General features: G+C 35.1%; 1 protein-coding gene across 1 annotated transcript in view; it reads right to left on the bottom strand.

The window, feature by feature from the left end:
* Positions 1–25,968, bottom strand: part of LOC108319084 (ATP-dependent zinc metalloprotease FTSH 12, chloroplastic) — a 28,797-nt gene extending 2,829 nt beyond the window's left edge. Inside the window, exons 1-17 of the mRNA XM_052877604.1 lie at positions 25,554–25,968; positions 22,922–23,106; positions 15,594–15,811; positions 15,066–15,344; positions 11,262–11,335; positions 10,911–11,153; positions 10,341–10,481; positions 10,071–10,238; positions 9,111–9,223; positions 6,109–6,325; positions 5,616–5,687; positions 3,606–3,725; positions 3,411–3,527; positions 3,137–3,313; positions 2,879–2,998; positions 2,713–2,787; positions 2,270–2,377 (exon numbers count right to left, since the gene is read on the bottom strand). Coding sequence (XP_052733564.1) covers positions 2,270–2,377; positions 2,713–2,787; positions 2,879–2,998; positions 3,137–3,313; positions 3,411–3,527; positions 3,606–3,725; positions 5,616–5,687; positions 6,109–6,325; positions 9,111–9,223; positions 10,071–10,238; positions 10,341–10,481; positions 10,911–11,153; positions 11,262–11,335; positions 15,066–15,344; positions 15,594–15,811; positions 22,922–23,106; positions 25,554–25,907 — 2,781 coding nt within the window. The 5' untranslated portion in view covers positions 25,908–25,968. The remainder of the gene's footprint in view (positions 1–2,269; positions 2,378–2,712; positions 2,788–2,878; positions 2,999–3,136; positions 3,314–3,410; positions 3,528–3,605; positions 3,726–5,615; positions 5,688–6,108; positions 6,326–9,110; positions 9,224–10,070; positions 10,239–10,340; positions 10,482–10,910; positions 11,154–11,261; positions 11,336–15,065; positions 15,345–15,593; positions 15,812–22,921; positions 23,107–25,553) is intronic.
* Positions 25,969–26,574: the final 606 nt, after the last annotated feature.

Below are 26,574 nucleotides of genomic sequence, written 5' to 3'. Positions count from 1 at the left end.
AAGAGAGCATCAACAGCTCCCTTCTCCTTCCCAGACTTATATTTAATTTCGAAATTAAATCCAACCAACTAAGAAACCCATTTCTGTTGCTCTTCTCTCATGAGCCTCAAAACTGTCAAAAAAAAGTTTTTATAGTCTGTGTAGTACAAAGTACCTTCCCAGAAGGTAGTTCCTCCATTTATGGATAGCTAGTACAATTGCCATCAACTCTGGTTCATATACTGATTTACTTTGAGCTATCACACCTAAGGTTTTACTCATATAAGTTATGTGATAGGTTCTTTAATCAAGAACCTATGGAAAACACACTCTATACACCCAAATCACACAACACAGAATGTTGTATAACCTCTTCGTATTGACTTTCAATCAAAGAAACGAATACAGAGAGCTTAACCTCCCCCTCTCAGGACAACAAGTTCCTGACAAAACTCTTATTCTCCAAAAGTCCCTCTACAATTAGACCCAAAACTATTTATACAAGTTTCTTCCCGCTCTCCCTAACTGCCTAGCCAGTTAGACTAACTAATATCTCTTCCTTCTCTCATACACTAATAACGGCCTAACATTATGGGATGCCCTTCTTGCAAAAGTATAGCAGCTATGCCTTTTCTTGATCAGATTCAATGGTAAATCCTCTCAAAGTTTGGGACTGCTGATCCAAAACAGTTGTCCTTTCCCTTTTGAGATACTAAAAAGCCTCTTGATCCTCGTTTCCCCAATTAAAATTATTCTTCTACAACTGTTAAGCAAGAGGCCAAGCAACCTTCCCATAATTCTTTAGAAATTTTCTTAGTAGCCTGTTAACCCCAGAAACCACCTCAGTCTCTTCAGATCACAAGGAATGGGCCACGGTATCATGTCTCTTATTCTGTTTGGATCTTGGTTGACAACTTTCTACGAAATAGGACCCAAGTATTCTGAGTTACCTTTGGCCAAAACTATACTTCTTATTAGCAAACAATAGATTTTCTTCAAGGATTTGTAGCACCAACCTAGAGTTCCTTGTGGGTCTCTTGCCCTTTGCTGTAGATCTTAATGTCATAAAAAAGGTATTGTACAATCATAGAAATAAGTAGCTGATCCTATATAATCAGGTACATCTAAATTATATATGTTTTAGTAGGGTCGTTTTTATTTATTCGTGCATATTATATTTATTATTAGAGGATATTAAATCTCCTTATTTATTGTATTGATTCATTTTCTCAATAAATATTTGCAGTGCAATTTCACTAATGTCAATTGGCTTTAAGAAAAAAATTGACAAGATACCAGAGCCTATTATTCATCCTGATAATTGTCTATCCTGGTAGGCAAGCTTGGTTAGATAGACATTAGTGGAGTGAGCGTTGGGAAGTACCACATTGCATGCTTCAAGTCTTGGAGCGCAACTTACTTATCCATTGGGCAACTATACTTAAGGTTAATTGGTTTTAAGATGAAATCTGACAGGTTCTTCTTCTCTCTTTCAGCAACTGCTTAATCTCATTCAGCTACCATTAACTCTCCTCTCAAACTCTTGAACTTAAGACTCCATAGTGATGCATGTAGAGGCTAGTCAAGTTACCAAAATCAAATACTCTAAATACCAATTGTTAAGAACCAGGAATGTATGAGAGAACAACCAACTTTAATTGGATTAATAAGGTTCCAGCCAAAATCAACGAGATTCAGAACTGGGAATACAACTAGCAATTGCAGAAGATAAGAAAGATAACAAGTCAAATTAGAGTGCCCAATTCCCAAATAATTCCTGCCTACCCCCTCTCCCTACAACCACCTATTTATACTTTTTCTCTCCCTCTAATAACTTGTGCAAATCCCACGCCACTACTGCCAAGTCAGCAGCAAGTTAAGCCCCCAACTATCTCTCCTTATTCTGATGACCAAGTGTCATACTTCTCTTCTGTCTCCTAAAAATACACCTCAAACTTGGGTTTTATCATATCTACTTTGATTAAAACAGCCAGTCCATTTCCATCCCACTTATCTAAATTCAATCCATGAGGTATAATAGGTGTATAAACCACATTTTAAGCCCAAACAGCTCTCTTGTACGGGAGAAAATTTGAGACAGAAAACTATCCTCACAGCCTCTATGGAACAATTTCAAGCATGTGAGGATACAGAGATATTTTTTGTGTAAATACATTATACAATACAATGAAATATCAAACATAAAACAAGTTAATTATACTTTAACCACTTCCCTCTCCAATGAAAAAGGTAAAACGAAAATGACAACAGAAATAGGAGCATAGCATACCAATCCAGTCACCCTTGACCTCTCCAGTAGTTCCTTTGCAATCAAGTCCAAAATGTGCCTATTATTCCTTAAAGCATTCATTGCAAGTTCTTCAGTTTCTTCAATGTACTGTCACAATATATCAATTAAATAACAAAACTCATTGTATATTCACAGAAAACAATTATAGTAACCATTTAAAATATTAATCAATTTTATAATATTTATTTCTTTATTAATTGTTTAACATGAAAACCAAAAGGCCCCTCACAACTAGTTCTCTCTTCACCATGTATACAAAAATGCCATGTTCATATTGTCATCACTTTTGTCACAATTGTTTAACATGAAACACCAGTTCATAAGCACAAGCCTTTATTAGATTCTACAGTGAAGAGTTTGGATAAGCATAAACTTCCTTTCAAATGTCAAATAGTAAAGGAGTGAGAACAAAACAGAATTACCCTAGCCAACTCCCTTGTAAAAAGCTCAGACACCTCTAGCGTCATGTCAGCAGGAATTACATGAGGGTCATCCCACTAAGAACAAATGAAGGAAAAAAATTAGTCACTATCACATTACGGAGAAAGGTAAACCCTACATATATTTGCAGCTTCAAAGAAGGATTACTCTATATCTTATCAACTCTCCATCTGGGCTGTCTGGTCGATCTATTAAACCAACCCTTTTTGTTAAACCGATTAACCCCAACTTCTTATTTTGAGGGCTGATAACCATCTCCCTAGCAATCTGGAAACAAATTTCACCAATAAGAAAAATAATTAAAACGAAAAACTTGTATGACCAAAGTACTAATATCTTATATTTGTAGTACTTATTAATTGCTTGAGGCAGCAAAAATATATACTGAAATGATATCTTAGTTACCTTTGTTATCTTTTCAAGATCATCGCTTCCTCCATCACTTATATCATCACCAAATACAATACGTTCAGCACATCGACCACCATGAGCCACTACCATTTGCATCATCATGTAACCAAATGTTGTATAACCTTGGTCTACCATATCTTCTCGAGGATAGAATACAGATATTGCAGTTTCCTACTTAATTGGAATATTAATTCATGTAAAGACAAAATAATAATAGTAATAATCAAATATCATCGTTTAGCATATTGCAATTACATGATGCCCATACCTTGCCCCCAGGAAGGAGCTGTGAAAATGCATGCCAATCAAACCTAGGAAATAGGTGAGCAAGCACCACATGCCCAGCTTCATGAACAGCAAGCAATCTCCTCTTTTCCAAAGATACCTATTGTACAGAAATAAATTCAATACAAAATGGTCTACTATGTCAGATCCACAGTAAGAAAATTAAAGATAGGCATACCCTTTGTTCACATTTTTGTTGCTCTTCCTCTGTCAGAAGGACACCCATACCCTCAAGCAGTTGTTTATCCAATACATCAATAATATCTTGCTGGAAAATTTTGGAATGCCCTTTTCTCACCTGAAAAAACAACTCTGTATGACTAAAACACTTCATGTTTTACTATAGCATACTAATAGATGAACAAGAAAAAATGTCATCATAACCAAAAATGCATACAAGATATAGAAAATGTTACATGAGGATTTCAAATCATACAAAATAGAATATGACAAAAACATTTCTACCACGTAAAGTATTAATATCTAGATTAGCAGTAAATGCATTACTTGACAATGAGATGTCAACTGTATTTTAGAAAAGAATATTTTCCCTGATCTGAAATGGATAATGAGGAATTATAAGTAGGAAGGGGAGATTAATTATGTACAGTAATATATGCATGAATATCGGGGAATAATCTATTTTGTAAATGCTAGCACTAAAAGTGGAAAAAAGGAAATAAAACATCTTCTACTTACCATTGTGATAATACGATTAGTTCAGATAGTGTTATCTGTTAGTTAGGTGGTTAGTCTTCCGTTAACTACTTGTAATGTGTATTACAAATAGATGTTGTATGTAAGATTGTATACGTTGTATATGAGAAATACAATTTCAGATTCAGCATTGCATATATCTCCTTCTCTCTCCCTTCACATTCTTTCTTTTTGGGTGTATTTAGATCAAATTTCCTTTTTCCCAAACATATTGCATAATTCTGATTCCATAGATCAATTCATGGTTCTAATTGTTTTCCTTAATTATAAACACTCCTTAATTTGGGCTGTAGATTTCTATAATTCGAAGAGTTAAAATTTGAGTTAGGTCTATCTCAATCATACAAAACTTGAATTGTAAGGTGAAGATTGCCTCCAAATTACCTTCTATAACCTGATCATATCTCTAGACTATGAAAGATTTTAAACACACCACTTTTTTGTCAAAGACTAAACATCTTGAACATAGAGTTAGCAAACATGTGATCCAATAACATGTGACAATTGTTGGAGTTCAAGTGTGATTTGGAGGCCAAAATTGTGTAGAAACAGGCAAGTTGAGTAACATGTAAGTAAGAAAACTCAAACACATTGCCACAAGGCTTTGGATTGAGTGTGGGTTAAGTTCTCTTAATGGATTAGCTTGTGACTTATTGATGAAAATCTCTCAGCAAGTAGTATTGGAACTGATCGTTGGTCAGCTCAAAGTAGTACGATTGAGCTGATGGTGAATCCTAGGTTTGTAGATCTGTTGTATCCACAGTCTTCCTGTAGGGATTCATGCATTGTGTCTAATTGAGGTCAATCGTGGAGCCAAACAATTGTGGTAAGGGGGCCCAACATATTCTATTCTTAGGGATCCATAAAATATTTTTTGTATAAATTTTAGAGGGGATCAAAATTAGAGTGACCACGCATCCCCATGTCACCCCCTCCCTCTGTCCCTGGTAAAAGTGAATGGTGGTTCAAGTGAGGGTCACCATTAAGAACTCATGATTGTGGATAAGAAATGCTTATGCTAGAGGGCAATCTTACAACGTGGAAAAGGCTCACCCTTGAGGGTGAAATTATTTGAATTCAATTGTGATTTGGACTCCAATAGGCAAGTTAAGCATCATATAACTGAAATAAAAGAAGTAAAAGCATGTTACCTTAACTTAGATACTATAATTAGGTTGCATCTCTAGTTAATGCATGTGGGATCTTGAAAAATATTTATTTATTACTATTATTATTATTAGTAGTAGTAGTAGTATTTTAATTTATTATATGTATTATGCCTTATTTAGTTTATCATATTATATACTATTCTTTAAATAGTTTTTTTATATTTTTAAGACTATATTTATATTATTATTACTATTACTATTTAGTTTATTATATTAAAAATGATATTAAAAGGTACCAGGTAAGGGTATTTTATACAACAGGTATTCAAAGCCAAAACCGATATTTGAAGTTCAATACCTACCGACATTATTGCTGATTCATTAACAAGGTTTCTTATATCTGCTCCAGAGAATCCAACAGTACGGAAGACAAGCTGTTGAGATACAGAGAGCGCAACCACATTTAGCTCGAAGAAGATCAAGTCTCACATTATAATTAAGAATTGAAAAACGAATAGGAAGACACAAATATGATAAAAATGCAGTCCAATGCCAATTGCTACGGAGATATTATTCACGCAGAGTCTACTTTTGATCATCACAAAATTTCATTAGAAAATGAATCTGGTACCAAGAAATGACTCGTAATTTAAGCAGTGAATATTGTAATCCTTAAGATACTAATCTGCCAATTCTACAGTGTGTACTACACAGTAGCCTGTTTCTCAAAATGCCACGTCCTTATCTTTCACGTACCACAATTATCAAAGTCTATTTTACCCACAAGCAGCCTTTTGACTTCATTAGCCTATGTTTATTTACTTAAATTATATATTCCTCAAGTGAACCATGTACCTCTTCAAAATTCACATCCTCGGCCAATTGCTTTCCAGAACTGTGCACACCAAAAATCTGGATTCTCTGCTTTGCATCCGGCAAACCAATGTACAGTCGACGATCAATACGGCCAGGACGAACAAACTCAGGATCTAATTCATCTGGCCTATTTGTAGCACAGATGAATATGATAGCTTGTCTGAGAGATACACGGTCAACTCCAGTTTTTTCCTTCCTAATCTCATAAATAGATGAAAATAGAAATCACCAACAAGAAAAATAAAATAAAATAATAAATATATATATATATGGAAAAGAAACAGAAAATAAATTATGGCCACATATAAATGCAAATATTAATAGTTGGCAAATAATATGATAGAAACCAAACAATTACTGAATATCAAAGTTGTATTATTTAGAGTGTTATGCAGTAAAAAGATGATTGAGCGGAAAGCTCTACAGCCACAAGGAAAAACCCAGAGTCCTAGACTCCTCCAGAGGATTATTCTCCTCCTAACCAACTCAAAACCTCCTCTCCTCCGTATCCCCCTTCACACTCTCTATTCTCTCTCCTATAACAGAATTGACCTTCCCTTCATTCCTGACACGTCATTCCCCTCTCTAACTAACTTCCCTTTCTTTTCTTAACCCCATTTTCTTTCTTCTCACGTAAACATTCCATATTTTGGGCCTTGCTCCCTCTATAATTGTTTCATGTTGATTAACAGGCCCATCCTTAGTAGGAGTCCTATCATTACTCCCTCCTGCAACAACAGCCTTGTCCTCAAGGCTAAAATAAGGAAATTGACTTCGCAATAGTCCCTCATCTTCCCAAGTTACCTCCTCCTTTGTTCTCCCCTTCCATTTAACCAACCATTGTTTAGTAATAATACCACCCTCAAGAATCTCCCTGGCTGCTAACACTGTCTTAGGTTCTTCTTTATCTTCTTCTTCTTGCGTCTCGCTCGCGATCACTTCCCCCGCTTCATTTACTGTTTCGTCATCCGCTAACACCACCATTCGGAGTTGCCGCTCTGTGCATCGATGCAAGGGGTGGATACTTTTCACCGCATCGAAAACAAAGCCCTTGAGCTTTCCTGTTCATCAATTCAGAGTACGGCAAATGTTTCGTACCGCAATTTCGGTCGGCGGTCAGAAAACGATCACCTGAAACGCGACTGCCTTGCGTCATCGAGCGTGACTCATGAAGGCTGGAGCCCGCTGCCGATAATGGTTTATTTGATATGCTCTGGGTTGGGCCTAACCCCACGCCTAATTTCCCTAAATGTGGGCCTTGACCCGACCCGGATCCAGACTTCTCTCCTTGACCCGTACCCCAATCACGATTGCTTTTCCACCCTCGTAATCCTCCTCCACGCTGAAATCCCTCTCCCTGCACTTCTGCTTCCACGTCTCGAGCTAGGCGCATGGCTTGGAGACGATTCATCGGGTTGAAGGTGCGAAACCTCCGCCGAATCTCCGGTCGCAACCCTCCAATAAAGTAACCCAGATATTGCTCCTCTGGTAAATGAGAAACTTGAGAGGAGATATATTCGAACTCCGCTAGATACTCATCTACGCTGCCCGTCTGCGACAAATCTTTCAACTCCTCGAAAGGATTACCGCTAGTACGACCACCATAATGACCGATCAACTCTCTTTTTAACTTGGTCCACGACAACCCCACTTCTGCTTCTTGTAGAAGATTAAACCAATGAATGGTTGCCCCTTCCATGCTTAGTTTTGCCAATCGGACCTTCACCTCTTCTGTAGAGTCGTGCACTTCAAAATATGTCTCTGCCCTGGTAATCCATCCCACAGGGTCAGTACCATCAAATGATGGCAATTCCACCTTCTTTGCTGCCATCCTGTACTCTGCCCCTGAATCCATATTTGAAAACGGAGATTCTCGACGCTCTCCCTCTTGCTCGTTACGCAGCTTAGTCAGCTCTTCCAACATTAGTTGGTGAAATTCCCCCAACATCTCACGTACAGACACTTCCATCGCTAACAATCTTTCCTCCAATGCGTCGACTCGGTCAGACATTTTGGGTGGCATGGACAACAATGCTAGCTCTTCTCGGGTATCCGGCAGGTCGGACCAATGATAGAAACCAAACAATTACTGAATATCAAAGTTGTATTATTTAGAGTGTTATGCAGTAAAAAGATGATTGAGCGGAAAGCTCTACAGCCACAAGGAAAAACCCAGAGTCCTAGACTCCTCCAGAGGATTATTCTCCTCCTAACCAAGTCAAAACCTCCTCTCCTCCGTATCCCCCTTCACACTCTCTATTCTCTCTCCTATAACAGAATTGCCCTTCCCTTCATTCCTGACACGTCATTCCCCTCTCTAACTAACTTCCCTTTCTTTTCCTAACCCCATTTTCTTTCTTCTCACGTAAACATTTCATATTTTGGGCCTTGCTCCCTCTATAATTGTTTCATGTTGATTAACAGGCCCATCCTTAGTAGGAGTCCTATCATAATATCTAGTTCTTCAACACAGACTTGACTTATATAGCAATAACTACATAAGTATTATAAAAAGTGTTTAAATGAATGTGTGGGTAACTAATGATACAAAGAATATATCAATCCCTGATTTCTAAAATTGGAAAGTTTACATATTTCCGTATTCACATATACTAAAATCATATTTAACAATACCCCAAAAGCTAGAGCATATATACAATGTTGTCAATAGCAGATCACAGAGAGATGAAAATCTGCTATGATATAGCAGATGCCATGACAGGCGAAAAGCAGTTGAATATTATATATTCAACAATAACAATTACAAAAATATAAAAAAGTTAAGCTATATGAAATAAAAGAAGACTATAAGCATTGACCTATATTAATTCAGGCTAAGTGATCAAGGCAAAATAATGATTAATATAATGTTTTCATATGTCCAAGGCATAATATTAACTCAAGCTAATTTTAGATTCTGATTTAGATAATGTAAATTTTCAAGAGCCACATAACCTCCCTTTTACAAATTGATAACTTACTCCCCATCAAGCTGTGCAATAAGAGCCTCAAAAGTTGCCCTTCTCCGAGGATCCTTCCTAGCATGTCTTCCAGCAATAGCATCTATTTCATCTACAAATACAAAACAAGGTGCCTGCAGGATAAAAATGAGAATTTGTGACCTCAAATCACCATTTACTTTCAGAGGGTGAAACCCTGCCAAAACTTATCTCATTATAAATGTATTTTCCAACAGGTATCTAATTTTATTAATGAATTCTAAAAGAATTAGAAAGAGAAAACAGTACAAAAAGAGAAAACAGTACAAATACACAGAAAACAAAGAACTATAAAATATGCTGCTAAATGTGATGCATGACAAACTTTCTGCCGACCACCATAGGCCTCAAACAAACCAGGCAGTGAAGATTTGGGTCACCAGAAGAGGTTTTGGCAGTTGAAGGTCACCAGAATATGGTTTTCTACATGTTAAAGCACCCCAGCAAATGTAATGGAATTGAAGCAACATACTTTTGAAGAAAAAAGGCAAACTGCCCTCTTGAGAAATTGAAATTGGTTTACAGAAATAAGCTCACCCATTATGAATTTACACTAGATTACTAATAGATGTTACAATTTAAAAATTCTTAAATTCTACACATCTTCTTAATCATAAGGATTTTCACTTTCCAATTTATTCAGTACCCAACAAGACCAAACTCTGCCAGAAGGATTAAGTGGACTGAATTCAGGAAAAATAGCTTGGAATATGATAGTTAAGGAGCATAAAAAAACAAGAGTATATTCATGTTTTACCAAAAATTTGTGGCAAAGCTACAAGCAACAACATCTGATTTATATTTATCTGACCAATTCTAAAAATGGATCAATCGCCTTGAATGAGCATATCTAACTAAGTGCAAGCAACAGAACTTTAAATCAGACCATGATTGCCATTTTAACTTGTATTTGATATTAGTAGCTAGGGTTTCATTGCTTACATTTCTCCTAGCAATGGAAAACATCTCGTTTATCCTAGATGCACCACTTCTTTCACTATCAGTGAACTCAGCACCCGAAGCAAATACAAAAGGTAGTCCACTTTCTTTTGCAAGTGTCCTGGCAAACAATGTTTTTCCAGTTCCTGGAGGTCCAGAAAGTAGAACACCCTGCAATGTGCTCTCATCAAACAGCTTACCTCATTTCATGTCAATTATAACATTTATAGCCATGAGGAGGATTACTAGCTTTAAAAATATCAAATGTTTTACCCGAACAAACTGCACACCCCTTTCATAGAACTGCATAGGATTTCCCATATAGATCATTAACTCATCAAGAAGATCCCAAACGTCACCCCCCAACACAACTTCCTTGTACATTGACTTTGTTTCACCAACGTCTCCAATTGGCTGAAAGTAGAGGAACATAACTAGTAACAAAATCCAGTAGAAAAGCAGCAAGGTAAAATCAATTCCAAAATTTGATGCAGATACAGGATTCAATTTGTACATAATAAGTTCAACATCTCGGGAGGAAAGCATTGCTACACTGACTGTATTTGAAGTAAAATATGTGTCTCTCTCATCCAAAACCAAAGAACAGCAGAATTTAACTAGCAATCCATCAAAATAGTGGAATAAGGTTAAGTTTATATAGCTTTTTCTTTCAAAATGGTATGCCTTCTTTTACTAAAAAATTGACATATATTGATCTCATTTACAAGAATAATTCAATGACTAAACAGAATATACATTGTTGTCCTTTTGGGGAAAAAACAACCCTTGTGCTGTAATTTTAGTTGTCTATTTCCCACAGAATATAAGAGATCAAAAGTTTACCATAATGAAATTTTCTGCTCGGGCCATATCAATGAGTTGATTATACTTCTTGTAAAGAAACCTCTTGGAAGTGATGTGTAGAAGCATCACAGACTCCCTTATAAGCCAGAGAATCAGTATTCCAGGTACTAAAGCAATCACAACCTTCATGAAATAATGGATCTGTCGCTTCTGAAGGAGATCTACTTCAGCTCCAGAACTCGTAATAATCTCAAACAGATGAGGATCGAGAGGGATATCAACCTACCAAATAAGAGCTATGTTAATCAATCGCATGTCCATGCCAGCTGGAGAACCTTGGAGAGAGATTTGAGATTTCTGATCACCAGTAACAATTTTGAAGTAACTTACGACAAATTCCAATGGAAAACCTTCTTTCATTGTCACATACAATTTTTTCAAATCTTCAGTAAAGACAACAGCTGCTACCTGTCAAAAAGACAACAGCTCAGCAACTGCCACCTGACCTAACTTGTCAAAAGACTGACGTACGTAAAATATAACTATACATAAGGAGTTCACATCATAGTAAGAAAAACAGAGAGGCTGTACTACAACATTCATATTTATAGCCCCTACTTACTAATTTAATTCCAAAAGTTGCATTGCCATCATATCATCAAACATCAAGATGAAGAAAGTGCATTAGAAATTTAGGGTCAACCACATGAATCTTCATTAACCAGAATTGTATCAATTTCTAATATAGGTGACGTTAATCACCAACCTGTTACATTCATAAGTTTTAAAGTTTTTTATGGAGATCTCACATTAGCTAGAAATAATGTATGTTTACCGTATATAAGAGGATGCAAAACTTAGCTTACAAGCCAGTTTTGAGAGCATGAATTAGACATAGACACACATATATATAAGTGAACATTGATAATCAAGATTTATATATTCAAAATCATCTATAGAAAAACTTAGTCAAATATTATTTGAACATATTGTTACCAAGCACAAAAAAGAATCTAGTCCATCAATCTAAAGTCCAAAAGTGAAGACAAAATCTAACTGATTTAAGACATTTCACCCATTTCTTGATTATCATCATCATTGAAAAAACAAACACTCTATCCGAGATTTATATAAAGACAAATTAACAACTTAAAATAATTCCACATTATATGAAGATATGATAGGAGAATAGATAAAAACATTTCCACATTATATGAAGATATGATAGGAGAATAGATAAAAACATTCCTAATAATACATAACAATCTAAATGTCCATGATTATATGGGATATGTTCCTTATTTCTACAATTCTAATAGAAACTTATTCTAAAATTTTAACTTATAAAACAAATCATCGGGTCTACCCTCATTAACATTGTGTTAAAGCCATATCAGAGCCCAAATTCTTTTTTTTCTAAAACTAGGCATTTCAGCAGAGTGTTTGGTATGTGTCATACACTTGTCAATGTTTAATACATGTCAGACGTAGGTACACACCATTAAAGAGGCATGTCTGAGCTTCAAAGATTTCTAATAAATGACTATCATGCTAGTCAAGGTCTATGAAGCTTGGATACGGCTCCATCCTGCTTCCCTGCTTCAGAAGGGTTTGCGACACAAGCACGCATATGACACCCTGTGTCTGACACGGTGCATCAGGTCAAACACAGTCAACTCTTAGGACACGCATATTGGAGTTTGAATCGGAATTAAATCATGTGATTTGCAATTCAACTCAGTTGCCAATGATTCTATAATGTGTGAGTTTAGTATATGAAATGAAAGATTAGTAAGCCAAGTGAGGCAAGTAGTAATAGAAATGAAGAAATCACACAAATATGGAGAAGAGACTGTGTACAGAGGAGAGAAAAAGTGTGCAAAACCAGAGAGGCCATGTAGAAGATGAACAGTAAGTCAATATACAGAGTGAAAATGTTTCAAGAGTCGATGCATAGTTAATATTCTAATATGATGATATAATATTGCTTTTTAACTCTACAAGCACGGCTAGACATGACACTTGCTTTTTCTCTCATTAAATGACTATGATACCTGTTGAATGACTCCCACCTTAATTTAATTTTTTTTTAATATTTCTTTTTCCTTTTTCTAAAATTGGAATCACAATTCTATGTGGTGAGACTACCAAATCTGTTAGAATGTTTTTAGTTTATTTTATTTCCAATTAACTATTATTTAAATTAATATATAGATATCTATCCATTCTTATATTTTTTATTTTACTTTTTTCCTTTTAAAACAAATTAGTTGCTGTTTAATAGTTTTTTTTATTTCTTTTTGGAAAATATTGAAGTTACGATTATTTTTTATATTTAAACTAGTATATAATTATTTTTTTCTATATAAAATTAGTTGACTAAGTTATTATTTGGTAATAATTAATTAAATTTCACAATATGTTAAATATATCAATAAAGAACAATTTAGTTATATAAATAATATGCCGTGTCCGTATCCCATTTTTTCCAATTTAGTCATATCTCCATGTTTGTGTTGTACTCGTATCTTGTCTGTATTTGTGCTTCATAGGTCAAGATTCGGTAGCATATGCAGCATAGTTGTCATTCTCATACTGTGGAGCGAAGCTGCTGACCCAAAAAGTGGAATAGCAGGAGAATGGGAATTTATATACACAAACATACATGTATATGCATGCATACATACAAGGGAGATTATCATGCAAGAGTACGGCTTATTGTGAGAGATGAGAGGATGTAATCTTAATAATTAGATCCAAATCTACAGTTTAAATTAAAGACTTCACTAAAAATATGATACACTCTCAATTCCAGCACCCTTTTCTCACTGAACAGTCCAAGTTTGATTCCCAAACTGCCCCAACTTCACCCTCTGCCACAAAGACAGAATTACAACTGCTGCAGTTACACAGCAAATAAGGATAAATATTACACCACTGCAAATACAGAACATGTTCGGAGTATGATTTTGAACTTACTTTTCTAAGCTGTCATCCATGACAGCAGAGCCCTCATCCCAAAGATAAGTATAACTACTTAGGATATCAAGTAATAGCAGTGCAGCAACGTTTCTTTTTCCAGTACTACAAATGGCCTAGATGCAATCGAGCCACAGATTACATTTAATAAGGAATTTTATTTGGATCATATCTGCAGTGTAACTGCAGAGTTGCATTTTTTTGTCCTTGCAGGAGAATGTCAAGTTGTGACAATCAGGATATTTTTCATATTTCTTTCGTGTATTCCTCCTTTTCCTTTGTTTATAAGTGAGATTAAATGTGTTGGAGATCTGGCATCATCTAGAGATGTGAATAAAATAAATTGAGGGGAAATTTTCACCTTAAAAGCCAATTTGTAGGATTAAGCTAAATCCACTTACAAAGAGAATGTGTGTCAATCAAACAATTCATGTAATCCTCTTTTATAGAGTTCAAGTAGCCCAATCAAAAAACGTTATTGAAACTTTTCAAAGGATATATGTTCTTGATATTTTAAATGAAACAAGGATGCTTGATTGTAAACTTGTTGATACTTTTATGGACCAAAATGTTAAGCTTCAACCAAGTCAGGAAGAGCCAATTAGTTAGGAAATTATATCATCTCACAATGACTAGACTAGACATTGCCTCCCATGTTTGTGTTGTTAATCAATTTTTAAATAAACCCCATGATAGTTAGCAAAATTTCATGGTTCAAATCTTGATACACATCAAAAGATTACCTGGTAAAGGAATTGTTTATATGGATAGAGGTCGAGATGCTAATGATAGAAGATCCACAAATGGCTATTTTGCACTCATTAGAGATCACATGATCTCATGTAAAAGTAACAATTGAACTTGGTAGGTGTGTTGCATGGAGTGTGCTGTCAGCACTCATCATAGACAATATGGGTCCTATTACTAGTCAATTTGATATCTCCAACATATTAAGATATTCATCAACTACAACTATTCTATAGTTAATAGTGGTGAATAAGACATACTCGTCCCTTATTACCTTGGGTATGCTAACTGCGTACACTCATCATTGGCTTTGATTCATTAAATTTCATATATATACATATGCTTCCTCAAAACTAACACGACCAATTTTTAATTAATAATATACATACTAATGGGAATGTGATACATGAACATCCAAGGGGGAAGAGAAAATAAATCATAGCAGAAATATGATTATAGAAATGGAACTTGCCTCAGAATTATCAAGCTTGTTGAGGAAATAAGTATAAGGAAGTTTAGGCCGATAGCGCCACCACCTCTTAGCTATCCATAGAGCCCTAGTATCCTGAGTGGGTGTCACCTTCTCTGCTACATCCTTCCGAAGACTCTGTTCAACCTCTTTCATGTCAAATTCAACTACATATTTGGCATTTAAGGAATCTAATTGTTCGGCAAAACGTTCTTTTCTAAGGATGTCTCTCCATTTATGAAGTCTTTCACGCCATGTACCCTCAAATTGAACCTCACCTGCATGCAAAAACAGTGCAATAAATTATAAAGCATTCTGTTATTACAATTTTATTTCAATGCAGAAGAAACAGTGAAATAAATTATAAGCAGGAATCAAATGAAACATCAAAGAGAGCAAAATTAATTCTCAAGTCATCGTAACTTCTCAATTCACTTAAATAAACTAAAACTAATGACAAAAAAAAGAAAGAACAAATTGAAGCAAAAAGTAAAATGGTAACAGACACAAAATTCTACAAAGATAACCTGAAATGCCCAAGCCTTTTGTTAGTTCTTTCTTCTCTTCTTTGTTTAACCTTTCATCATCCTCTATAATTTGTTTTACACGCTCCTCTTGATCATCCTCCCATGCATCCTCTCCAACATAAGAAGTATCATGAACAAGTGTTCCATCAGGTCTTTCAATAAGCTTTTTCATTTTTAGGCCTTTTGGCATGGTCCTCTTCCACATACCCTTCTTAAATCTGCAATCAAATAAATGAACAAAAACTCTTTTAAATGGATTCAACACGCTAAACACTTCTGTTGCATGAAATGATTTCTTTGAGATGTTGAAACTGCGTCTATGGTATAGACAACACAGTCCATCTTACATAATATAATTAAAATAAATGTAAAATAATTGTTAGAATATTTATCTTATTTATCATTGTTAGAATATTTACCCTATTTATCATTGTTAGAGTATTTACTCTATTTATCATTATTGTATCAGAACTACCTCCTATTTTGTATCTAAACTTTTTTTATATATAGAATGAGAGTGAGGGGGATCTTACAAGCCCTCTAGAATTACTTTATAGTTTCAATCTCAAGTATAATTATAGGTGATTTTATTCTTGTATACATTATAACACATGCCTATATATCATATTCTATTAAGATATTCTAATAACTATAAAATATAAAGAAGGAAATAAATCATAAAATATAAAGAAGGAAATAAATCATAAAATATAAAAGAACAATTTCTAAGAGATCATTTAAGATATTTTAAGATCGATATGAAGAAAATACATGTATAGCTATTCAAAGCAAGATGGAACCCCCATGAAAAAATGCCCAAGAGAGCTTTATATCCTAGTTTATTCATTCATTTATATGGGCTCTTACATCCGTAAAATACAAAAAAAAAAAAATACAATGATCTACACATAGGTGCCAGATAGGTAGTACAAAAGATGGGTATATCTATCCTAACAAATTAACCCTTTCACATAACTTAAGCAATTTTGACACTGCCTCTCAAATTGGAGCATATACCAAGAACCTATTCATTGAATTTGAGCTCCTCTCCAGAACTTAGAAAAAATACATGCAAGTTGATTATTGGAGTTGACAAGTCTCAAGTTTCCATGGACAACTTCTCCCTTGTTCTCCCATGAAATACAAAAATTCAAGCAATGTGAATAGTTGCCTAGTTATGACAATACATGTCAGCAATGTCATAGCTCTATATTAAGCTTCAACACTAGATCAAGCAACCACATTTTGTTCCTTGCTTTTCCAAGAAATAACATTGCCATAATATCACTTAAGATTAATAATAGACAAAATATATTTTAGAGGGCTTGAATACACCTACCTCTCTTAAGATCTCACGTTTACAATGATAGAATTCTGATACAAAGAGAAGAGGAAATATCAAAAGTCTCAACTAGAAACCTAGGTACAACTCATAGGTACTGCAGGTTGTAGTTTCCAATTCAACTACTTTCTAACTAGGTTTAATACTTATTCTAACATTCCCCCTTAAGCTTGAGCATACAAATTGCATGTAACAAGCATGATTAAATAAACTCAAAGGTCTCCTCGAGGACTTGGTCAACACATTTGCAAGTTGATCATTTGATCCATCAAACTCAGTGCAAATTTCTTTAGACAACAACTTTTCTGAATTAAAATGATAGTCAATTTCTATGTGTTTAGTTCTCTCATGGAATACTTGATTGGAAGCAATGTGGAGAGCAACTTGGTTATCACAATACACCTTCATAGTCTGGATCTCGCAGAAGTTAAGCTCTTAAAGAATTGTTTCACCCATACAAATTCATTAGAGAAGCCATTGTACTATATTCAGTTTCAGTAGTTGGTTGGGCACTACATTTTGTTTCTTACTTTTCCAAGAAAGAATATTTCTTCTAAGGAAAGCATAATATCCCGTAGTAGAGCATTTATCATTAAGGGATCCCGCCAAGTCAACATCACAATACTCGAGATTTGGACGTTTCCTTTATCTTCATATAAAGGACCTTGCCTCAGAACCTTTTTGAGGTATCTTAGAATACAAATGATAGCATTTCAATGGCCAATACATGCATCCTGCATGAACTAACTTACAACACCAAATGCAAAAGACAAATCAGGTCTAGTAACAGTAAGATAAATAAGTTTTCCAACCACTCTACAATTGTTTTATGGATTTGGGAACAATTCACCTTCTTTTGTCATTAACTTTTTGATTTGGGTCCATGGAACTATCTACTAATCTACAATCAATCATACATGTCTCATTTACGATGTCTAGAGCATACTTCCTTTGAGAGATTACAAAACCTTTTAATGACTACGTTATGTCAACACCCAGGAAGTATTTGAGGCTCCCAAGATCATTGGTTTGAAAATGTTTACAAAAGTGTTCCTTCAGTTGAGATGTTCTAATAGCACCATTTCCTGTAATGACTATATCATCAACATATACTATAGAGTAAACACATTTTTCAAGAGATGTATGACACTAAAAAACTAAATAATTTGCTTCACTACATGACAACTAGTGTTAATTGTGCCATGGTGGTGCCATGGTGGAAACCCAGAAACAATTTCCCAACCTGCTGCCACAACAAGGTGGTGGCAATGCGAGTTCTCCATCACAGCCCATGGTAGTTGCTTCTTGCATGGTGGCTGGTGGTGGCAGAAAAGTAATGACGAAAAAAATAGAGCGGAGAAAGAGATAAACCGCGGCAAAGTGGAAGAGATAATGCAGCAATAGCGCGGGAGAAGAGATAAGTAGAGTCGGACAAAAGAGGCACTGGCACAACCCATAACCCTTAATTTCATCCTTCTATTTGTTTTCTAAATCCTTAATACATAAAGTCAAAAGTTGGGTCAGGCCCTATAACAATATTTGACCTAAACCCTAGTACACAGAACCCCCTCCTCTCTAATTCTTTTACATGTTACTGTCGCACCTCTCTTATTCTTTTACTTGTTACTACTGCAGTAAAACATTATGTAAAACCTCGCCTCTCTTATTCTTTTCACATTGGCCTTAGTTAGTGCCAACAGCCACCGTGGCCACCACCGGTCGTCGTCGCCCACCGTTGTTAGCCACCACTGCCACCCGCCACCACCCTCAAGTCTATTTTTTTGCATTAGAATTATATGTGGTGCTATTATGTTTCTTTTGACCGCAATATTTCCAACATAAATCGTTATGGTTTCCATTATAACTTTATAAAGGATTTTTGGGTCACTTATATTTTTTGTTATCCGATATTGATAACATTGATTACAACCCAAAGTTTTGAACAATGCAGCTAAATTTTCCAAACCAAGCATCCGGTCATTGCTTGAGCCCATAAAGAGAGCAACACAACTTACAAACCAAACCAAACTCCCCTAATCAACAAATGTAAGAGGTTGTTCCATGTAGACTTCCTCTTCTAGATCTCCATGAAGAAAAACATTTATATTAGAGAGATGTAAAACATTCAATTATTCAATTAGATCCTCTCTTCTTTCTTAGTCTTTTTACGAGAACAATAGGCTTCGAAGCCTATATAAACAAAGTTTGTACTCTCGGTTTTGTGTGTCAAATAATATACAACATCAATTTCATGTTTACATTCTTCTCTCATGTTCTTTTTTAATATGGCATCAAGAGTCTCAAATTGATCCAACATGGTCAATCCAAGCTCCCACCCATCCGCTTCCCAGTTTTTCCCAAATTTTGTAGCTGAAAAATTGGATGATTCCAATTATCTTCACTAGAAACAAGTTGAGCTTGTTATTAAGTGTTAGGAAGTTAAAAGTATATAACAGGAATAAAAGAGGAGGACCAAGCAGTGATATTGAAGAAAAGGGACCGAACGAAGATGTTGAAGTAAGGGGGCCGAACGGTGATATTGAAGAGGGCCGAACGGTAATATGAAGTAAGGGCCGAACGGTTGTTCAAGGGAGGAGAGAGTTATGGGCCGAACGGTATAAAGTTGATAATACCGAACGGTAGAGTGTTAATATTAGGGAGTCACGTTTGTTAGGAGTGAAAGAAATGGCGGGAGAGTTTGTTAGTTGTTAGGGGGAGAGAGAGAGTATATATAATCACCGAATTGGTTGAGGAGGGCAGACGATTTGTTTAGGGTTTAGACTGGACCTCTTGGCCAGTGGAGGAAGGGAGGCTTCCTTAACATTTACTTGTATTTTCTTCTTTCTTCACACTACAGATTGAATAAAATACTTATGCATCCATTATATCTTCTGTTGTTGAGTGTTTGAGTGAGAAGAGTGACTATTGTTTAGGTTCCATGAATAAAGGAACCTAACATTAAGTCTCATCACCCTTATAGAATTGTATATGTTTTTAATGTATTGTGTGTCTAATGCAGACCACACAGTATGTATTTATACTATTTTACATAATCAATTATAATGAAAACACCTAATAATAAGGAATCAATCATCCTAATTTCCTAGATTATGACACCGTTAATTTCCTACAAATCCATAATAGCTTATTATATTCTAACACTCCCCCACAAGTCGAAGCATATACGTCATATGTACCAAGCTTGTTACAAATGTACTCTATCTGAGGCTCTCTAAGAGACTTGGTGAATATGTCAGCCAGCTAATTGTTAGAGTTGACAAAATCAGTAGTGATTTCTCAAGAGGGCACATTTTCTCTAACAAAGAGACAATCAATTTCAATGTGCTTGGTTCTTTTATGGAAGATCGGGTTTGATGTAATGTGAAGTGTAGCTTGATTGTCACAAATATGCTTTGTTTCATGGATATCCCTTATTTATAGTTGTAATAGTAGTTGCCTAAGCCCATAAGTTCACAAGTGGCTACTGTCATAGCACAATATTTTGCTTTGGCACCATGTGATCGTTGATCAAAACTTAAACTCCGATAGTGGTAGCGGTAGATGACGGCGCCACCGCCGGTAGTAGATAGCGCCACTGCCGGCAGCGGCGGATGTAGTGACAGAGGCACCAAAAACTTTTTCCTTTAAAGAACCTTAGGCTCTAGATACCATGTTATATATGGGATTAATCTCCCTTGTGTTGAATATACACATAGGGTCCTCTATTTATAATAGAAGAAATATGGGTCAAACCCAAAATACAAATAAGAAATAATAACAAATTAACTAAAGATAAAAGATAAATATAAAATAAAGATAATATATCTAACAGCTTCAAAGCATAGAGAGACCGTTGAAGCTTACAAACAAGACGAGAATCGTCGGAAGCAAGAAAACCAGGGGATTGATTCATACAAACTTCTTCCTACAAATCACCATGTAAGAATGCATTAATACCTATTTGATGAAGATGCCAATGATGAATAGCAACCATAGCCAGAAAGAGACAAAAGAAGTTATTTTGGCCATAGGGGAAAAGGTGTCCCCATAATCTAGACCAAAAATTTGTGTATAACCTTTAGCGACTAAGCGAGGTTTTAACCAATCAATATGACCATCATGTCCAATTTTCACTGTATAAACCAACGACAGTCAATAGTTTTTTTGTCAGGAGGTAAATGAACAAGTTCCCAAGTGCCATTGGAAGGTAAGGTTGCCATCTCCTCTACCATTGCCTGATGTTAGCCAGGATAAGCCATGGCTTCACCTATAGTCTTAGGAATAGACATAGAATCCAAAGAAGAAACAAAGGAGAAATAGGATGGAGACAAACGATCATAAGTAATGGTAAAAGCATAGAGAGAGTTATGATTACGAGAAGAACGAATACCTTTTCGTATCACAATAGGAAGTTCAGGTGCAGGAATAGTGGGCGGAGGGGAGGTTGGAGCAGAAGATGATGTTTGAGGATTTACTATCTGTCACAATCGGCTGCTTGTATGTCCATTGTGTCTCAAGCTCTTGAGCATCAACGCTTAGGTCATCGTAGTCCTACCAAAATGCGTCTCATGCTTCCCAATCTTTCTCACAGTTTGTCTTTCCAAGATTGAAACCTTAAACTATTGATATCATATAGAATTGTATATGTTTTGAATGTATTGTGTTTTTAATACAGACCACACAATATGTATTTATACTATTTTATAAAATTAATTATAGAAAAACACTTATATAGGAATCAATCATCTTGATTTCCTAGATTATCTAAAGGTTAATTTCCTATAAATCCGTAACGGTTGATTATATTCTAATAACCTTCATCACTTTGTTGTTAACCCAGAAATTCCTCCAAGATTTCTTACTGATGATTATCGCACTGCAAGAGTTATCAATCCCGCTTATGAAGAATGGGTAGTTCAAGATCAGATCTTACTTTCTTGGCTATAATCGACTCTCTCCAAGTCAATTTTGTCACGCGTTCTTCATGTTGTTCATTTGTATCAAGTATGGGAATAGATACACAACCACTTCTTCACTCAGACCACGGCTCGTGCGAGGTAGCTTCGTATTGATCTCCAAGAAGCTTCTCTTGAAAATAAGACAATACAAGAATTATTGGGACACATCAATTCCATGTTGATGAACTTGTTGGCATTGGATGTCCTATTAAACTAGATGAATAAAGTGATGCAATTCTTGAAAAGTTGTCCTCAAAAAAGGCTGACTCATCTCAGTCATAGAAAGTAAATGTTTTATAGATTATGCGATTGCAAGCACTGCAGATCACAATGTTGGTAACAAATGATGTAGTTTTAGAGTCATCTAATTTTGCACCGTCAAATTTTAATTTCAAATAAAATATACAACATTGCAGCCGATGCAATCACTACAATTGTGCTGTAGATTATTTTATGTGAATAGATCACTCCATAACAAGGTTGTCAAATCAAAATTCAAAGACAATAAAAAATAACTTCAAATATATCATGTAGATGTTACATAGAATTTAATATCATAATTTAAACTACAAGATAATAAAAAAACATCAACTATAAGTCTCATGAAGCAATTTTTCAATTAACAAATTAAGCTTATATGAGTTTTGGATTTCTTTCATGACACTGGTGAAAGAAAAGTAAAAATAGAAAAGAAAGAAAAACATGTGATTTGATCAATGATACAAAATTGCATAGCGAGCTCTTAGTTCAGTATGCCAGTGAATAATGAGCTTCAACTGTCATCATTGTCTAGTTTTAGTGAATTTAAAGTCAACATTATAGCAGGTTAAGAACTTATTTCATTTGATTGATTAAAAATATTATATTAGCATGAAACTGGTGAAAGAAATAATATATGTTCACAACAAATAAAATTTGAGAAGTCAGCAATTATACTTCTATGACAATAAGAATTAGATAAACCAAAAGTATATTAAACAAGAGCATGTGTACCAAAAGAATGTGATAATAAAGGAGGATTGACTTACCTTCTGATGTTAGTAGGGGATGGTTCAGGAATTAACACTTCCATGTAAGCTTCTGCTAATTCTTTTTTCTGCCGATTTAGGAAAGGTGCTTGAACAGCAACATATACTCCTCTACAAGCAAATGTGACAACAAAAATATAAAGAACAAATGTGCCAATTCGCAAAGGTTCCCAGTCTTTGATATTCTGTAACAAGAAAACAACATTGTTTTAGTTAATTTATATTAAAAAGAAAGCAATACAGAATAATAACAAATATAAGTAAAGCCCCTTTTATGGATTAAGCAGTCAGTTTTACCAGCCTGGTCCAAAAGTGTTGATAGCATATATTTTTCAATCAAAATGCTTAGCTAGATAAAAAATGTTCCAGGACAAAAAAAAAATTAAATATGTTTTTAGTCCCTAAACTTAGACACAAAATTGAAATTTATAGTTCTTTTAACCCAATGGCTATAACTTTTTATGTATTAAACAATGTTTTAAACTGACATTTAAGCTAAAAAATGGTAAAAACAACTCAAATGTCAACTTGAAATATCATTTGACACGTCAAAAAAATGTAATCCAATTGGACTAGGAGGACTATATCTATTCATTTTCAAAGTTAGAGTATAAAAGTTTGGGACAGAAACCAAATCTAACTTCGCGCTAAAAACATATTTAATTAAAAAAATACATTAATGCTGCAATAGTAATTAACCCAACACTATTTATTAAACAAAATGCAATATTGAAGAACAAAGCAATATTAAATTACCAGCATAAGAGAACAAAAGCAACACATTCGAAAAAAATATGCACAATTCTATCCTATTCCATACACTATGTAAAGGAAAAGAAATGCCTCCAAAATGCAGGCACCGCCACAAAATTTTGACTAGTCACTACTCTCAAGTTGTAGTTGAATGTGGAAATTAAAAATTGCTCCCCCTCAATCTATCTAGTTTGAGGAAACATTTTCCATTTTTGCTTATAAATGATTTGGTTACAAGAGTTTTTGGAACAATTGTCGAGACCGAAATGACACATTTATTAAATGTCGGGTATAAGACTGAAATCTTTTGGAAATATGAGGTACAAAACTTTATTAACTCTAAATTATAATTACAAAATTGTCACATTATTTTCAGAATCCTATTTTCAAAGGACTGAGCAAAAACAGCCAAAAGTAAAATTTTTTATAAATACTAATGATGAGAAAAAAAATAAAATGTGTTAAGAAGTGAACTTGAAGACTAACTCAAGCCCATAAAACCGACTTGAATGGTGAGGTTTGCACTCCACTTATATATTATAATTTGACCTTATCTCTAGTCGATGTGGGACTTCCAACACACTCCTTCACGCCGAGGTATAGACATCTCGAGCGTGAGAGTAGAATTAATGGGTGATCCGATAGTGGCCCGACAACAGGTGGAACAGAATGCCCACATAGATCTTGTTAGGAAAGGCTTCAACCATGGCTCTGATACCATATTAGAAAATGGACTTTAAGCCTAACTCAACCCCACAAAACCGGCTTGTATGTATGGTTTGCACCCCACTTATATATTATAATTTGGTCTTATCTCTAGTCGATGTGGGACTTTCAACAAAATGGACTATTCAAGATGGAAATCAATATTCACCCACACTCAATACATTGTATGGTTCGAGAAAAGTTTTCAATGTTCCCTTGCAATTTAAAAATGTCTATGTTATCTTTGTTTCTTCACTGTGACTCTTACTCTCAAAGGCTTGTTCACCAATACCAGAAAGTAAAATCATAAAACACCACTGCAACATTCCCACACTTAACAAAAGCAAAAACACAAATTTAACAACATAAAAAACCATGAAATTAGCAACACAATCCCAATACAGCAATGAACAAGTCACCTTCCAATGTCCTCACCGATTTCAATAGACAAATTGAGACTCCCACTGAGTCCCAAAATCAATATTTTCTTCGATTATTAATGAAAACCAAAAAATAAAATCATAAAACATCAGGGCGTCATTGAAAAGCCTTGAATTTGAGGACAAAGGCAACCTCCCAAAACAACAAAAAAACAAACAACTCTGAATTCCTTCCTGTTTTATTCATGTCATACCGAGACTTACATACTGGGCTAGGCTCACAGTACAAACCATTGTGTGCCATATTACGTGGAAACAGAATAACAGAACTGGTAAAGAAAACAGAAAAGTAATGAGAACCAATGCCAACAACCAACAGCAATGTCATGATGAAAACAGAAAATATATTCCCTGTAATACAATTGGTTTATCTGCAATCCTTTTGGGCCGAGTCTTATTTCCAGTAACCAAGTCCACTGCTGCGTCAGTACCCACAGTAGTTTTGCTATCATCATCAAATGCGGAAATCAATTTCTGCTCAGTCAACAGTCAACACTCTCTTTGGTTATAACCAAAAGTTTTCCATTTTTACTCACTCTGATTCCTATCTCCAAATGCGTCCCCAATAAAACCACAAATCACTAATTTAACATCCACAAATCACTAATACTCACAGGTCACAACCCGAAAAATACAAAAAAAGAAACATGAAATTAATAACACAAATAAAAAAAATAAAAAACATAAGCATCAAATTAACAACACAATCCCAGCGCGGCAATTGAAAGCATTACCTTCCAGCGTTCCCACCGGTTCCAATCGACAAACCGAGACACCCACTGAGTCCCAAACCTTCGCAATTCATCTCCGCTCATAACCTCGGCTACGTTCTTCACGCTGCTGTTCTGGAAGTCAAGACCCGTCTCTTTCTTCACCATTTCCCCAAAGTTGATCCAGAACCGCTGCGACCCACGCCGCAGCGACTGCGACCACGACGCCCCATCGGGCTCCGCGGTGGCCGAAACTCGGAACCGAAGCTTTCTGCGGGGACGCGGTGCGCTTAGCGTGAAAACGTTGGGGTTTGGAAAGAGTTGTGGTGATGAGAAACAGTGAAGAGGATTGGGAGTGTGCGTAACGGAGAGTTCCATTGCTAGCTTCTGCGGTTCATTTTCGGATTTGGGGGTTTATGAGGTTTATCCATAAATAGTTCCAAGAAATGCTATTATTTCTGTAAAATTATACAAAGAGACGTTGATTTTGGTGTACATATTTATTTTTTGATTTTATCTTTAAATATTTATTTTAAGTGGTTTTATTTTTAAAATTTGATCGATTTTCTATAATTTAATTTTTTTAAATTTAATTATTTTTTAAAATTAAAATAATTTTTTATAATAAAATTACTAAAAAAAATTAGGCTTAATAGTTTTTTTTATCCCCAGATTTGTTTATTTTTCTCAATTAAATCTCTCCTTTTAAAAGTGTGTCAAATTAGTTTTCATTTAGTCAATTTTGTGTCAACATTGTCTCTTCCGTTAAATACGCATAAACGGCGTTAATTTTTTTTCTCTCTTCTCGTTCTCTACAACACTACATACCTTTATCTTTCTTGTAAGCTTTTGGTCTTTTTTTCCCTTTTCTTTTTTCAACGATAATTTACTTTTTCACCTACTTTCTTGTCAGGTTTTTCTCTCTCACCCACTTTCTTCATTAAACATATTTTCCACTTTCTTCATCCGTCAACTTCTAACCACCTCTTCGGGTTCCTCTCTACTCAGAATTTATGATCTTCAACAAGTTGTTTCTATTTCTTTA

This window comes from Vigna angularis, chromosome 5, assembly GCF_016808095.1.
Source record: "Vigna angularis cultivar LongXiaoDou No.4 chromosome 5, ASM1680809v1, whole genome shotgun sequence".
In the NCBI taxonomy this organism is placed as follows: domain Eukaryota; kingdom Viridiplantae; phylum Streptophyta; class Magnoliopsida; order Fabales; family Fabaceae; genus Vigna; species Vigna angularis.
The sequence above is the reverse complement of the archived record's forward strand: the minus strand, read 5'-3'. Positions and strand labels throughout refer to the sequence as shown.